The sequence below is a fragment of the Leptonychotes weddellii genome, chromosome 3, assembly GCF_054177405.1.
Source record: "Leptonychotes weddellii isolate Sample4059 chromosome 3, ASM5417740v2, whole genome shotgun sequence".
Classification (NCBI taxonomy): Eukaryota; Metazoa; Chordata; class Mammalia; order Carnivora; family Phocidae; genus Leptonychotes; species Leptonychotes weddellii.
In genome coordinates, this window is record NC_138371.1 from 54,108,200 (window position 1) to 54,122,882 (window position 14,683).

At 42.4% G+C, this 14,683-nt stretch overlaps 1 protein-coding gene across 11 annotated transcripts in view; it reads right to left on the bottom strand.

Moving 5' to 3' along the window:
• Positions 1–749: 749 nt before the first annotated feature.
• The window catches only part of RAPGEF4 (Rap guanine nucleotide exchange factor 4), a 284,964-nt gene continuing 271,030 nt past the window's right edge, over positions 750–14,683 (bottom strand). For 9 of the 11 annotated variants that reach the window (XM_081814167.1, XM_081814162.1, XM_081814168.1 and 6 more), the window contains 2 exons: positions 4,752–4,806; positions 750–1,637 (listed from right to left, as the gene is read on the bottom strand). In XM_081814167.1, coding sequence (XP_081670293.1) covers positions 1,510–1,637; positions 4,752–4,806 — 183 coding nt within the window. In that variant the 3' untranslated portion in view covers positions 750–1,509. Of the gene's footprint in view, positions 1,638–2,308; positions 4,510–4,751; positions 4,807–14,683 lie in introns of those variants that run through there. The other 2 variants (XM_081814165.1, XM_081814166.1) reach the window with 2 other exon arrangements.

Below are 14,683 nucleotides of genomic sequence, written 5' to 3' on the forward strand. Positions count from 1 at the left end.
CCAAGTGAAAGAAATCAGACATATAAGGCTACATATTATATAATCCATTTATACAAAATGTCCAGAATAGGTAAGTCCACAGAGACAGAAAGCAGGTGGTGGTTTCCAGAGACTGAGGGGAGAGGAGAATGAGGTGTGTCTGCTAATGAATATGGGGTTTCTCTCAGGAATGAGGAGAATGTTCTGGAATTAGTGATGATGGTTGAACAACCTTGTGAATATGCTAAAAACCACTGCATTTTGCACTTTAAAAGGGTGATTTTTATAGTATATGAATTTTATTTCAAATACAAAAACGCTGGGACCCCACTATACCTCCCATATTATCGGAATTGAGAATAACACAACCTTTTCTTGTCAACAATTATATTTAATGAAGATACTAGCTGTTATTTACAGAAGATATACATACATACAATTCCTACACATTAAATGTAGCCTAATTGTGAAAACAGGAAAAAATGTATTCCAAAATTACATACTAAATAAAATAAATAAAAAGTAATCATTTGGCACAATATCTATTATATAGCAAATAAATAACTCTATACCGTTGATTGAGTGAACTATTTACAATCTATTTGAAAGTGCAAAACAATTGCTGAAAATTAAGATATTTGTAATAACATTTAAGTCCAGAAAATATGTGTTTTTTTTTTAATCAGTAACAATAATTAGCCAATAGTAAAGGTTTTTAATGCCCAGGAAAATATTTTAATTTTGAAAAATGTTTTGTGCCTATTGTGCTCTTTTGAAATGTTCTTTTTTTTTTTTTTTATCTTAACGCTGGCAATTTTTAGAACCTTGGAGTTTCTTAGTGGAATTCTTATGTATGCAATCCTGATTTGTAAGTTTAAAAAAGTTACATTGTAAACATAAATATTATTCTATATATCATTCAGAAATTACAGACCAGTCCTCCCTAAATTACATAAATAGCCATAATGTTTTATAGTAATGTGGTGGGATTTAATTCCTTCAGAGGTAAGACTATGAAGATGCTAGAATACAGCTTATGATTTGGATTTACATGATTCCTCACCACCTTCCAAGAACCCCCTGCTCCGAATCAAGGTGTTGAGATAAAAACTGTGAAACTAGACCACCACGGATGTAGCCAAGTAAACCCTATTTGTAGCATATCTCCCCCTGCCAACTCTCTGAGAAAAACCGTCAGGGGCTTGCTATGTCTCTTGACAATGGTATTTCTACCAAACTCTTCATGAGGGACTTAATTTATGTTTCAGCAAAGAGGACAGCACAATTGGAAATAAAATAGGATGACCACAAATTGGGGAGTCCTAAGCTAGAGTGTGAAGGCTTTATGCAAGTCAAAGAATTTCTTCTCTTGTCAGGACGCTGGTAAGCTGTGGCCCTGAGATGTCTCAGGGTGCGTTTCTGCTTGTTTTGTAGAATTTTCTAGTGACAAGACAGTCAGTAGTAGCGTAAATGGCATTTTTGAAAAACTGTGGACTGGAGGCAAACCATTGTTCTGGGCACTTTAAATGTCTATGGTCGACGAGGCTCTAATCTGTGTGACATCTGTGATAAAGTTCTCTGGTTGTCAATCACATTTAATTGCCGTACATAACTCCGGACATCCTGATGGTTCTTATTAGCTTGAGCTGCATCAGGATCTGTTGAAGGAGAAAAGAGCAAATTGGCATTGTGTAATATATGCATATAAGATACAGCTTTATTTCCTCCAATTAATCATTACATTTATCATGGATTCCAAGGTTCCATTGCAACCTTTCAACATACCATATTCATTGAAATATGTCCACTTGGATATTCCATCTCCTCTCTCCCACCCTTTTCTTCCCTGGAATCATCTATTTTGATCATTTTCCTTTGTATAGCATGTTGTAAAAAAAAAAAAAATGGCACCAAATAAAAGTGAAAGCATCACTTGATGGCCCCTGGTTATACATTAAAATTGCTTCCTCTTTCCATCCCACCTGGGTCTCACACTCAGCTCTCTGCCCCCTTTGTTACAGACAAGACTAATGTAGTTTTCGTTAGCTCCTAACAAAAGCGCTTAACACCTGGGCTGAACTGAAACAAGCCAGTGAGATTAGCAAGTCTGACTCTCCTCATTACTTGCATCCGGTATACAGCATTCCTTCACTGATGTGTGCTTTTTTAAAAAATTTTTTATTTTTTTAATTAACATATAATGTATTATTTGTTTCAGGGGTACAGGTCTGTGATTCATCAGTCTTGCACAATTCACAGTGCTCACCATAGCACATACCCTCCCCAGTGTCCATCACCCAGCCACCCCATCCCTCCCACCCCCCTCCACTCCAGCAAGCCTGCGCACGTGGGCTGATTTCGTAACTTCCGCTAGACCTTCAATTCCCTGATTCTACTTGTTCTGAAATCCCAGTTACTATTCTATTCTCACCTACTCCCCCAACGCATGTGAGCATGGGAGCGATTGGAAGTTAACAGCTTTCTCTAAAACCGGGCTGAAAGAAGCATCAAGTGCCCAGAGCCCTCCGCAGAGATCTACTTGAATGAGGAAGGCCAAATCTGACAGTGGTGAACTGGAAACACAGCTCCCTTTGGGAGTGACTCCTCAACTCCCACACACTGTGGCCACGTGCCAATCTGCACCCTGAGCTGCCAGATCTTCCTACTTTTCTCGAGAAATGAGAGGTCTGGATTTCTCCCCTGGGAACTCTCTCCGTTTCTTAACATTGTTTCCAAACAAGAGGGGGAAAATGCTCTGGCTGGACCCAGCACCTGTGTGGTAGGCCACGGGCCACCTCTGCCCCCTGGATCACCAGCGTGGGGCTCTCATCGAGCAGGGCACTGGGAGTGGCCAGAGCCGGAGTCTAGACTCTGGGCCGGGGTTCTTCCCCTCCTAACACACCGCCTCCTGCTTAGATCCACGCATCACTCCCAAAGACAGTTGGAATGCCATCTGCATCAGGGGTGGAGGGTAGTGGTGCAGGTCTGAACACAGAAAAACAGAGAGAAGATACAAAGGCCCCTACTCGCTCTAAGAAGAAACTCATCAGTATAATGATCACATATAAATAATACCACAGTGTTTAATTCCTCGCTTTTCCCTGGCAGTGTACCCTACATGTACAATATACTGTAATTACATTGTACATATCCCCACAATGTTTACGAATCTATTCCTATAGCTTTATCTATAGACTGTTGACTTCAGCGCTGAGCAGCTGTTGTTTACCAGCAGTTACTGATAACTTCAACAAATGCAGTGGGTATTTTATATATAGATATATAATTCCCCATCCCACCCCTGCCGACTTCTCTAGGAGAAGATGTAGGTGAATGTAGGATGTACTTCCCAAGAGGCTGATGGAACAAAACAGAGTCTATGGCAGTTCTTCTGCTCTTAGATCTCATTGAGAACCTTCTCAAGGCTATGAACCCTCTCAGGCACAAAAACTTTGTGTTTAATTTCAGGAATTTTCTGGACGCCCTGAAGGGCCCTGGATTCACCGGGCCTCGTTGTAGACTGACATCACTTCAATATTCTCATATTCACTTTATAACAGCTTGAAGGCCATGTCTTTACATAGACAGTAAATTACAAGATGAAGAGATGTGAGACACCCCAATTCTTCTAGAATCCACACAGCAATAGTTGACGATGTACAAGACTATTCTCACTTTGGAAGGAAGAGGAGGCACAATCATTTGAATAAAAATTTTAAAGGTCTACTTGCTCCCCAAGTAAAGATTATTTTTCCTAGATCCGCCCCCCCAACCCCGTACATTAACAAATGAACATTTAGCAGGTCTGGCATCCTGTGTTAGCAAACCCTCACTTTGGGCCAGGCCTGGGCTAGGAAGGGTAAAGATAGCTCTGATTTGTGAGTTGAGAAACTTTTAGTCTCTTAGCACAAGGTTTACTGGGGGCGGGGCGGGGGGGGGGATGTTACCGGTAGGCCCAGTCACGTCCATCTCAAATTATCATGTTGGCTTAATAAGCCAAATGACTTCAAGTGACCCATACAATGAATTTAGTGAAGAACTTTATAGGGGCTACCTTCTGACTCCCAGCCCAGCTCGAGGGAGCCAAAGCTCCATCCCCACCCCAAGTCCCAGCCCAGGAGATGGTAGCACTGGTCGAGCACGATGATTTGGTGCGGTGATGCAACTTAATCCCCACCAGTTTAAGACTGCTATTTATTAGTAGTATTAGTTTTATATTAAAGCACTGTATGGTACCCGTTATTGTGCTGTACATTCAGATTTAGGAAGAACACCTTAAATTCACCCGGGGAATACTAGAAATATAATATGAATTCCTGCTATGAGAACTTTCGTAAATGTGTTACACACATGAATGCATTCTTGCAACACCCCAAGAGACAATAAATATTATCTTGCCTGGTTTATAAACGATAGAACTGAGTCATCAGGAATGGATGTGAGTTTCTCAACGTCAAGCAGTGAGTCATAAAGAGAGTTGGTCTGAGGTGGGATTTATTGGCAGTCATGTCTTAGTTGTCTCTAGCCACACTACAAAGAGCACATTTATTCTCTTTAAGTTCATTCATAAAATAATATTCCTATGGTTAGTTTCTAGTGTTACAACTAGAAAATCCTTCAACTCAAGGCCCCTGTCCCATGGCAATTCACGGTCCAAACGGTCCCTGACACGATCAGATACTGTCCAGACTTCTAGAGTATCTCTGTAGCCTCATTAAAAGGGACTCAATCACCCAGGCCTAGATTACAGCACACGGCGGCATTTCACTTACTGAAGGCTTGGCTTCTGCAGTATCTCACTGTTCTGGCAGTATTTGCAATCATGCGCTAAAAAGAATAGAGAAAAAAAAGAAAGAGTGAAGTGCAGGTAAGCTTAGCATAGAATCCATAAAGGAAAACAAACCATTATTTGTTTCGGTAATACCTGGGACCATGAAAAACAGCCTGTTTCTGGGATACTGACTATCTGGGGGCAACCGGCTGATGTATCACTGGTTTAATGACTTGAGAGGCACAGAGTCACACGAACAAGGCGCTTCTCAGATGAGGAATATCCGTGGCATAATTCTAGTCCAACTGTTTGCTTGTGCCTCTGACATAAACATCAGTCTGTTGTTTCTGAGACTGTATCTTCCCCCCTGGGACTAGTTTTCACCATCCCTTCTGGAGGTCACGGTGAACTTTTGTAACTCTCCGGGATTTGGAGAAGGGTTAGCTTGTCAAGTTCCTCCCAGTAAACAGGACTCTGTAATGAGGTATTAAATTCCACTGACTGAATGCAATCAAACTATTCTACCTATACATGTTTGTAAACACTGCATTACAGACCCTTCTAAACTTCCAGCGAATGTGTTTTAGTGTTAATCATAATTATTTTATTTCCTCTCTCCTTCCTTCCTTTTTCTTCCTTTCTGATTGTCACACTAACGTGCACATTTTAGAAAATAGGAAAATGCAGAAAATGTTAAGAGCAAAGTAAAAATCACTTAGACTATCACTTCACAGGGTCACTTCATTAATATTTTGGTACATTTCCTTCTAATGCTTTAAAAATAAATATTACTGTAAAAGCATCTTTTTCAGACAACTGAAGTCATATTTTATACACATCTTTCTATTCTGATAGAAATTTTTTCACTGGCATTGTGACTGTTTTCCACACCACTTGCATTTTAAAACATTTAAAAAATGAGTTGGTATTCAATCTTATGGATGGATCATAATTTATTTAACCTTTGTTAATTTCATCATTAAGTGATCCTCTTAGTTTCTTGGTAATGTTTTGGTTGCCATAAAGACTTATAAGAGAGTTTTTTATACTGTACTCAACTTAGTTTAAGACAAAAGAAGAAAAATAAAAGACAAAAAGACAAAAGAAGAAAGGAGGAAAAAATAGGAAGGACAGAAACATGAGGAAAAACATCAGTGAGACCCACCCACCATTTCTCAGCCAGGATGTACATTTCTTGCTCAGGATATTTTAACAGTAGCTGGGACCCCCAGGCTCTGTGTATTGTCTCAGGACACCTTTGCTGCTCAGACTCTAAAGGGGGTCCTGCAGAGATGGTGGATTAATTCTAACACTAGCAGAAAATTGATAAGGCTCCAGCCAGGAAAAGAGATTTTCTTATCTCTGAGTGCCTATGTAATTCCAGTCCTTGCTTTCTTCTCTCATGGACCCTTGGCTTGCCAAAGTATAGAAAATGACTTCGAGAAAGCTTCTGTAATGTTAAAAAACAAAAATACAAACAAACAAACAAAAAATTCCAGTTTGTTTGGCAGGAAAAGAAATTCATAGAAGAGTCAAAGCTTCACAAATATGTACATGTGAACACCGATAATACCCTGCTGAATACTACTGCTCTGAGGACTCTGAGGACTCTGGAAGCATTACATGACATGTGTCTGTACCGGATAATTTCTCCTACACAAAGAGGCAATCGGAAAAGTTTGAACTTCGTTTTCATAAAGGGTCCTAAAAACCAGCATGTCTGTCGATCAGCATGAGAAATATATTACAAATACCTCCAAGAAAATATAACATACAATGTAAAATTAGCCTCTGCTATATGGAGCCCTGAAATAAACAGGAACCATGATAATTTTCCTACTAATTTACTTTAAGTTGTTTTTTCACTTCTCTAGGCTTTGCATCCAAAGGGCACAAGTATATTCCATGTAGAATTATTGTAATTCTTCAGATATTGAATGGAGTGTAATTACTGAAAACCCCGGGAAATGCCGCCAGTGTGCCCCTCTGAAGAATAATAAAACAATTAGCAGGGGTCAGAAACCTCTTCCTATGCCATTTTGCAGGGAGTAATTGTTCTGCTTTTTAGTTTTGAAAGCTAAAACATTTCATTCTGACTTTGGTTTTAGACTACACTTTACAGCTATACTCTGAGGCTTCATAATTTTTAGCTCATTATGTGGTTTAAAATGTGAGAACAATTGTTTAAATCAGTAATTTCCAGCTCTGGAGTTCATTCTACCTTTCTAAATCTTTGATTAATTTTAACAATGGTTTTAATTTTGACGTATCCTTTTTAATTGTACTCAAAGGTAACTTCAGTTTAACTTTGAAATCCAAATCTGGCTTTGTGATGAGGCCCATTGTTTTCCTTTGTGAAGTCTGCATGGTCACGCTGTCCCAGCTGCCCCACGTAAACCCTGGCAACAGTGCCTGAGCATGCGTGAACCCCACTGGCATGGCCAGGGGATGCATGCTTGCAGAATGCTTTCACACGGCTGAAGAAGGGTTAACTGGATACTGGAACTCCACCCACTTTTACACCCATTGACATCTGCACCTACAAGGCACTCCCAGGCGGTGGGGGGGGGGGTTTGCTGAAAGAAGCTTCAGAGGTCCCCTTCTTCAAGTGTCTGCAAGGTGCAAAATGTCTTTTAGAGCCTATCAACAGCAGCTTCCCACTGTCTGGATAGATCCACTGAGAGCTACTCATTCCTGCCAAGGGCAGCCCCTTTCATTTTTACACATCTCTTGACTATTAGAAATTTCTTTATCATTCTGAATCAAAGCCGGTCTCCCTTTGCTTTTCGCCCGCTGATCCTAGTTGTGAGCTCTGGAGGCCCAGCAAACACACTTAGTTCCTTCTTATCAGGACAGTTCTTCAAACACTTGAAGACAACCACTGTGGACATCTTCCCACCCCCCAAGTCTTTTCTGGTTCCGTCTAAATATTGCCAATTTCTTTAACAATTTTCAGTGTAACAATTTGACAGTTTAGGGTCTCTTTAGGGCAGTCTCTAGCATGGTGTCCTAGATTAAGCAAATCAGAGTGCAGAAGAATGATTATTTTTCTTCCTTGGTCTAGATGATGCTACACATCTGAGTCCACGATGTAAAAAAAGTCACGTTGCTGACATCTGTTGAACTACCAGTGAATTAAACCTCTGAGCCTATTTCACTGAGCTGCTGTTTGGATGAAACCTCCCTCTCTGTCGACGTGCAGTTGCTTTCTTGGACCAAAGTGGAGGATTTTGCATTTATCTAGTTAGAGTCTTTCACTCCTTCCATAGACTTAAGCCTTACATATTGTTTTTGACGGCAGACAGCCATTTATCCACTGGTGTCCTCAGTTAAGGTTGGCAGGAACGAAGGTTAAAGAGACACTAGCTTGGTTATCCAACTGCCACAGCAGGGATGAAGCCAAAGATTATACCCTAGGTTTCATGATCCTGCCGGAGCTGGTTGGCCTGCCTTGAGCAGGCCAGGCAGCTTTGCTATGATGCGGGGCCAGTGGGAAAATACTTGATTACTCCAAGGCAGAGCTTCCCATCTTTTTTCCCATCTCAGCAAACCTGAGGTTTATGACATACTCCCTTTAGCAAGTGGCTTATGAGAACAGCAGTTTGTAATCTGGGGGCAAAGTGAGGAGAATCCACTCCTTTAGAAGGTGCTCTGAACCAGTGTATGTGGACAGTGTGAAGCCCACTCTCCACACTGGAACTGATTTCCATGGGCCCCTGCCCCTACTGGGAATCACCACCTTAGAGTCCGCTCAGCAGATGGCCTGCAATGGCCCTCACCAAGAAAGCAGTCCGCAGTTAGAACCTTGCAAAAGGTTTTAAATCCCACACAGCCACCATTTTTCCAGATACCCATGCTAGGTCTAGGTCTTCAGAGTTTATTTGCACAAATTAATATGTTCATGCAGTTCTTCATCTACAAGGCTGGGAGATGGGCCCAAATGAAGGCTGATGAATCTCCCTCAGGACATGAACTCATGGAGGGAAGCTCCGGAAGAAAAAAGGAGGTAGCAAGCGAAGGACTCTGTACCTACCCTCATGTGTTTATTTCTTTAGCTGAAACCAGAGCGACTCAGAAGCAAATGTCCTTCTTGGGGCCTGGCTTACAGAATGACCAGTACAAAGAGCCTGTCCACGGGAAGGGGCTGTCTGTACTCCAGCCTGGCACAGGCCTTGAGGCTACGGTCCCAAACACAAATTTCCCTCCAGCTCCGATGTAACTAATTCCCCTTGAACCCAATGAAGGGTCCGAGGGGCTTCTTCTCAGACTGGGCCCTTGGGCCTGGGCCTCCCTGTTTACCCTTTTGTGGCACCCTGCCTGCAGGAGTGGGCTGGCCAACTTACACCTTCACCCCTATCCAGATAAGTCAATAGCCTAGCAGGCCTTTACAGCTGTCTCCAGCTTCTCTGGCCACCTCTGAACTGATTTCTGTCCCCCTGTCCAGGATTTCCCTGAGCTTTCCTCTCCCCAAAGAGGAGCAGACTTTCATGTCTGTTTTTCAAGTTCAGACCAGCAGGCCCTGCAGGCAACGCCATCTTGCCCTGTTACACTTTCCTGACCTCCCTCCCACACGCCGACAGCTGCCAGAACAGCCTCTTTCTTCTGAGGCCATGCTGCCTCCCTGCTCTGAGGCCTTTGAGAAGTTGCTCCTGGACTTCAGGCCTCCTCTAAATGCCTACCCTGAAAAGTTTTTGTTTTTCCTTCTCTTGCCCCTTGAGATCTTTGCCAACCATGTTCTTCATGTTTCCCACATTGCCTCTTCTTATTTCTGCCCCTACTGATTTGATTCTGCCCCCATCTGTATGCCTATCAAGTAAAGAATCTCAGTCAATTATTTCTTGCTGAGCATGTGTAAAACCACACTACATCACCTGATTATTTTACTCAGATCCTCATATATTTAGGACAGGCGTTTTTTTCCACAAGATTTAGAAATATATATAGTCCCTCACATACAAAGATTGTGCCCATGATAGCAACCAAGTAGAATTAGGTGCACAGTAAGGACCAGAGATAAGAGACAAAAAGGCCCAGGAGCTCAGCCAGCCTCCACTATATGCATCACTGAGAAAGAACCCTGAGCCCTGTTCCCTGGCTATGGATCTTTAATATCCAAGATGTATGTGACATACAGATATACACATGTAATGCGCATGATGCTCGCGGTATATTGTACATCTCGCAGCCACAGGACATCGTGGCTCAGGTGCCTGTCCAGGCACCTGCAGAGTATTGCTCATCTCTGCATTCAGGAAAGGACAATGAAGGGCAGACACAGCACCACAGAGAGCAGGGGAGACAGAATAATGTCCAGTCTGGAACAGAAGGCTAAGGGAGTCATCTTGCATAAACTATCAGTAATGCAAAATGCCTGGAACATTCTGCTTAATCAAATTTTCTAATAAAATAGAAAACACTTTGGATTAAATCTTTGTTATACAAAATCCTTTATTTTTAAATAAGATTTTAATTTATTTATTTAAGAGGGGGAGAGAGAGAGTGAGCAAGAGCGCAAGAGTAGGGGGAAGGAGAAGCAGAATCCCTGCTGAGCAGGGAGTCTGACACAGGACTCGATCCCAGGGCACTGGAATCATACCTGAGCCAAAGGCAGAGGCTTAACCAACTGCACCACCCAGGCGCCCCTATATAAAATCCTTTAAAAATGCTTCAGAGGAAAAAAAAATGCTTCAGTGTATTGTCCTATCTCACTAGGTCCAATACTGGAATATGACTAGGTTATTCTTTCATTCAACAAATATTTCTTGCATACTTATGATGTGCCAGACACCTTTTTGGGTGCTGGAGAAATATCAGTGAACAAAACAGATAAAATACCTGGTCTAGGACACTTACATTCTAGTGGGGAAGAACAGACAATGAAGAGGCAAGTAAAGGTTGTCCCAGATTATGAAGCCGGCTGTCAGGGCAAGGTTATCTCTCTGAGAATGCTGGGTGTGGAAGATAGAAGAATGTTCAAAGGATAGTCAGGAAAGACCACTCAGGGGGAGCAGACACATGAGCTGAGACCTGAATGACGAGAAAGAGTCAGACAGGTGAAGACTAGCAGGGAGACAGTTTCAGGCAAAGGTAACAGCTAGTGCAAAGGCCCTGAGGCAGGAAAAAAAAAAGAAAGAAGGTTGGTCTTGCCAACTTGGACTGAGTACAGAGGAGATGAAGTGTGAGGTGAGGCTGGATGGTGCTCAGGGTAACAAGTCTGGATTTGATTATATTATGTTGTTGTATTTAACATGGTTTTGTTTTCCTCCTGATATAGCTGCGTGAAGTTACCTTTTTGCATTTTGCTTTTGGACATCTCTTTTATTATTATTGTGAACTAGTTCTTATATCTTTTTTTGCTTTTAATATTTCAGGTGTTTACGCTTTCACCGTCTTAACAGTATATAATCTCCTAAAGGCCAAGGATTATTTATTGGATTTCTTTGTATTTCCTAGCAAAATCCTTTGCCTGAACAGTCAACAGAGATTGCATTGCTTTGAAACCTATCTTTTGGAAAATCTACATTTAGCCCGGTTTGTGAGTTCTATATAAAGAAATAAACTTTCTTCTGCCTTTCTGCCTTCTACGCCTCTGTGCACATGTATATTTTATAGTCAAATAGTTGGCTTAGCTATCCCTTAGTCTGCATTCCTGCATAAGTGATCTGGAAGGTTCTTTACCTATTTGCTAAATCTTTCATTTCTGGAAAACAGGTTTTGAGACATCAGGGAAATATGTTTAAAAGTCCTCTTGTAGATTTCTATTGTGCTGGAAAGTTCTGCGAATTGGATCTATCTGAACATTTCAAGTTTTACTTGGAGATTCTTTTTTCCATTGCTTGATATAAGCCTAGTGCTTTCTCCATGGATCTTGTAATAATATTATTGGTGATAGAAAACATACCGTTGTTAATTATGTAATGCCATAATTATTGACACAGAAATAAAAGGATTCAAGGCATTTCTCTTTCCTCAATGAATTAGCTTCTGTTAATGTTTCCAGAAGTATAGAAGCTTGCCCCATGCTTCTCATTCCAAATAAAATGACCATCTTAAAATAATGTTCATAAATAAATACACCTAAATATGGGTATGTTTGAAATAGAACCAACCTCCTAATACAGTAGCAACCGTGGCTATCAGCATGCTTTATGCAGCCTGGGATAGTGGCAGCCAGCCAGCATATTATCCTCTAATCCATTGCTAGTCTACCTCCTAAATGTTATAAATATTCATGTATGCCATAGAAAGCTACAAAGGGCTTTATTCAAACATTTTTTTGAATACTCCTTTATGTTTTCCCCAAATGAAAGAATGTCTGCTTTTTTTTTTCCTTTGCATAAGGATCAGAGTGTGAATTCTCTTTGTTCATACTCATAAATCCTGAAAACCAATATGCAACAAATTCTCTAATCCTCATTTCATACCTCAAGGCTAAAAAGGTTCAAAATAAAAATACTTAGGGCTGGCACAGTGGTTTGCGGTGTCTGTGCGGTGCTGCCACCAAGAACAGGCATCTGTGTTTCTGGCTACCCCGGTGACTTCTGTCCCTGGCAGGGGCTGCCTCCGGGGAGACCGCCTCCCAGCCCCACAAAGGCGGCCAGCTCGGCTCACCACCTCGGCCTGGCGATGAATGACTGGGAAATGGCGTGGATGCCAACCTGAAGAGAGCTGTCTCCTTCCCCGAGACATACGTGGGCAGCAGCAGCCACTGGTGGGAGTTGTAAGTGGCAGTGGTGGTGCTCTGGGGGCGGGGCGTGGGCAGTGGTGGCGCTCTGGGGGCGGGGCGTGGGCAGTGGTGGTGCTCTGGGGGCGGGGCGTGGGCAGTGGTGGCGCTCTGGGGGCGGGGCGGGGGCTCGTTTACGGGGAGAGAAGGTTGGAAAGCTGACAAGGGCCAGGTCGGTCCAAGCCAGGTTTAAAAAGCACAATCAAGTCTTTTTGAAATTCCATGTCATTTTCCAGTAACATCGAACTCACAAAAAGGCAATCGTGAAATTAAACTTTCTCACAGTGTGACTTACCAAATGAAATGAAGTTTATAGTTGCTGGAGGGGAGCGTTAACAGTTCTCTTTCAGCATCCTTTCTCTCTTCTCTTTCATAGTAGTACAATGCCCTAATTTTTAGTGGGGTATGTGGTACCCCAAATAAGGGCCACATGTCCTAACTTTCCTTTCATGTGACTAAGTTTCTGGCCAGTCAAACGTGAACCAAATGGTGAGTGCCACTCCGGGTCACGTCCTTATAGGGAAGAAGCGTGTCCTCGCCTTCTCCCTCTCCCCTTCCCTTCCCTCCACCTGACATGGCGTGACGGTGGTCTGCCATCTTGAACCGTGTGGATGGAGAAACGGCAAGAGAGGAGAAGCCTGGAACCTTGACCGCTTCGGGAGCCACCACCACACTCGCTCGGACATTCACATGGCAAAGAAATATACTGAGCTTGGGTAAGCCATTGTTAATTCAGGTTTCTGCTATCACAGCGGAACTGCTATCTCAGCTGTTCAGTTGCTTTTAAGTTAAAGTGTAATCTTTCTGAGAGTGGGGTGTGAGAAGTAGGGTGTGAAGGGTCTCTCCTCACAGTGAGGCGTGTAAGAGCCCACTGCTGTGGGCATGGAATGGAGAAATGGGGGAGGGGAACTCTCTCAACAGCCATCAGATACGACTCTTCCTTTGAAGGTTATGGATGCCACACCAAGATCTAAAAGCCCAGAGGAAACAACTTTCATTCTCCTTGACAGATATTTTTGCTATCTTGTTTGTCCTGTTCTGTTCACTTTAATGATCAAAAGTTCTAAAGCTCAGTCAACTCTTTAGGAAACTCTGCCTTCTACGCCTCTGTGCACATGTATATTTTATAATCAAATAGTTGGCTTAGCTATCCCTTAGTCTGCATTTCTGCATAAGTGATCTGGAAGGTTCTTTACCTATTTGCTAAATCTTTCATTTCTGGAAAACAGGTTTTGAGACATCAGGGAAATATGTTTAATTCTCCATACTAATAAGTGAACAAAGAATGTTTTTTTACTTTGATCAAAAAAGCATTATTAAACTGACAGTATTAGAGATGCTCGTATTCTGCCCCTGGAGGGGAACACTGCTGAGGAAATATTTGCCCTCTAGCACAGGGTGTCTTTGAAGAGTGTGGACTCCTATGCTCTTTCCTAACAAGCTTAAGGCATGGAAACCAATTCCCCAGCAATTGCTGGACTTCTTCACCAGGCCGGGCTTGCATTAAGCTCATTCCCAAAGCTGGATGGTGTGATCCTTACAGATCACTGCAGGATGTTTCTAGCTCTCCTGGAGTTGTGTATACCAGCTGAATTTCAAGAAACAAGTAGAAGAACCATTTTCTGAGAAGAATTCTGTAGCACTACGTATGGCTTAAAGGAATACTTATATACTCTGGACTGATCAACAATCTCCAGACATAGATGGAGCAGGCAGGACCCCCATTTTCTGTTGGGGAAACTGACCCACAGAGAAGTTAAGAGATCGCTACAAAGGAATGAAGCTGAGAACCAAGCCTCATGTTTCCTGAACTCCCAGTCCTGAGCTTTTCCTGCAGATCCATATTCCCCACTGCAAACCATAACCCAGGGCAGATGCTTACCCACACAGAGATAACACTGTAACACCCCAGCCATCCAGGCCTCAGCCAGAGGATTTAGATGACAATGGAGCATTCCATGAACTTGCACTGTGTCGCTAAAGATAGGTTTTGGCATGACCTGCTTTATTGCTTCATAGAACATAAGAAAATAAACGGCAAAGTAACGCCTGCCACATCACAGCTTTTTCTTTTTTCTTTTTTTTTTAAGAATTTATTTATTTGAGGGCGCCTGGGTGGCTCAGATGGTTAAGTGTCTGCCTTCGGCTCAGGTCATGATCCCAGGGTTCTGGGATCGAGTCCCGCATCGGGCTCCCTGCTCCGCGGGAAG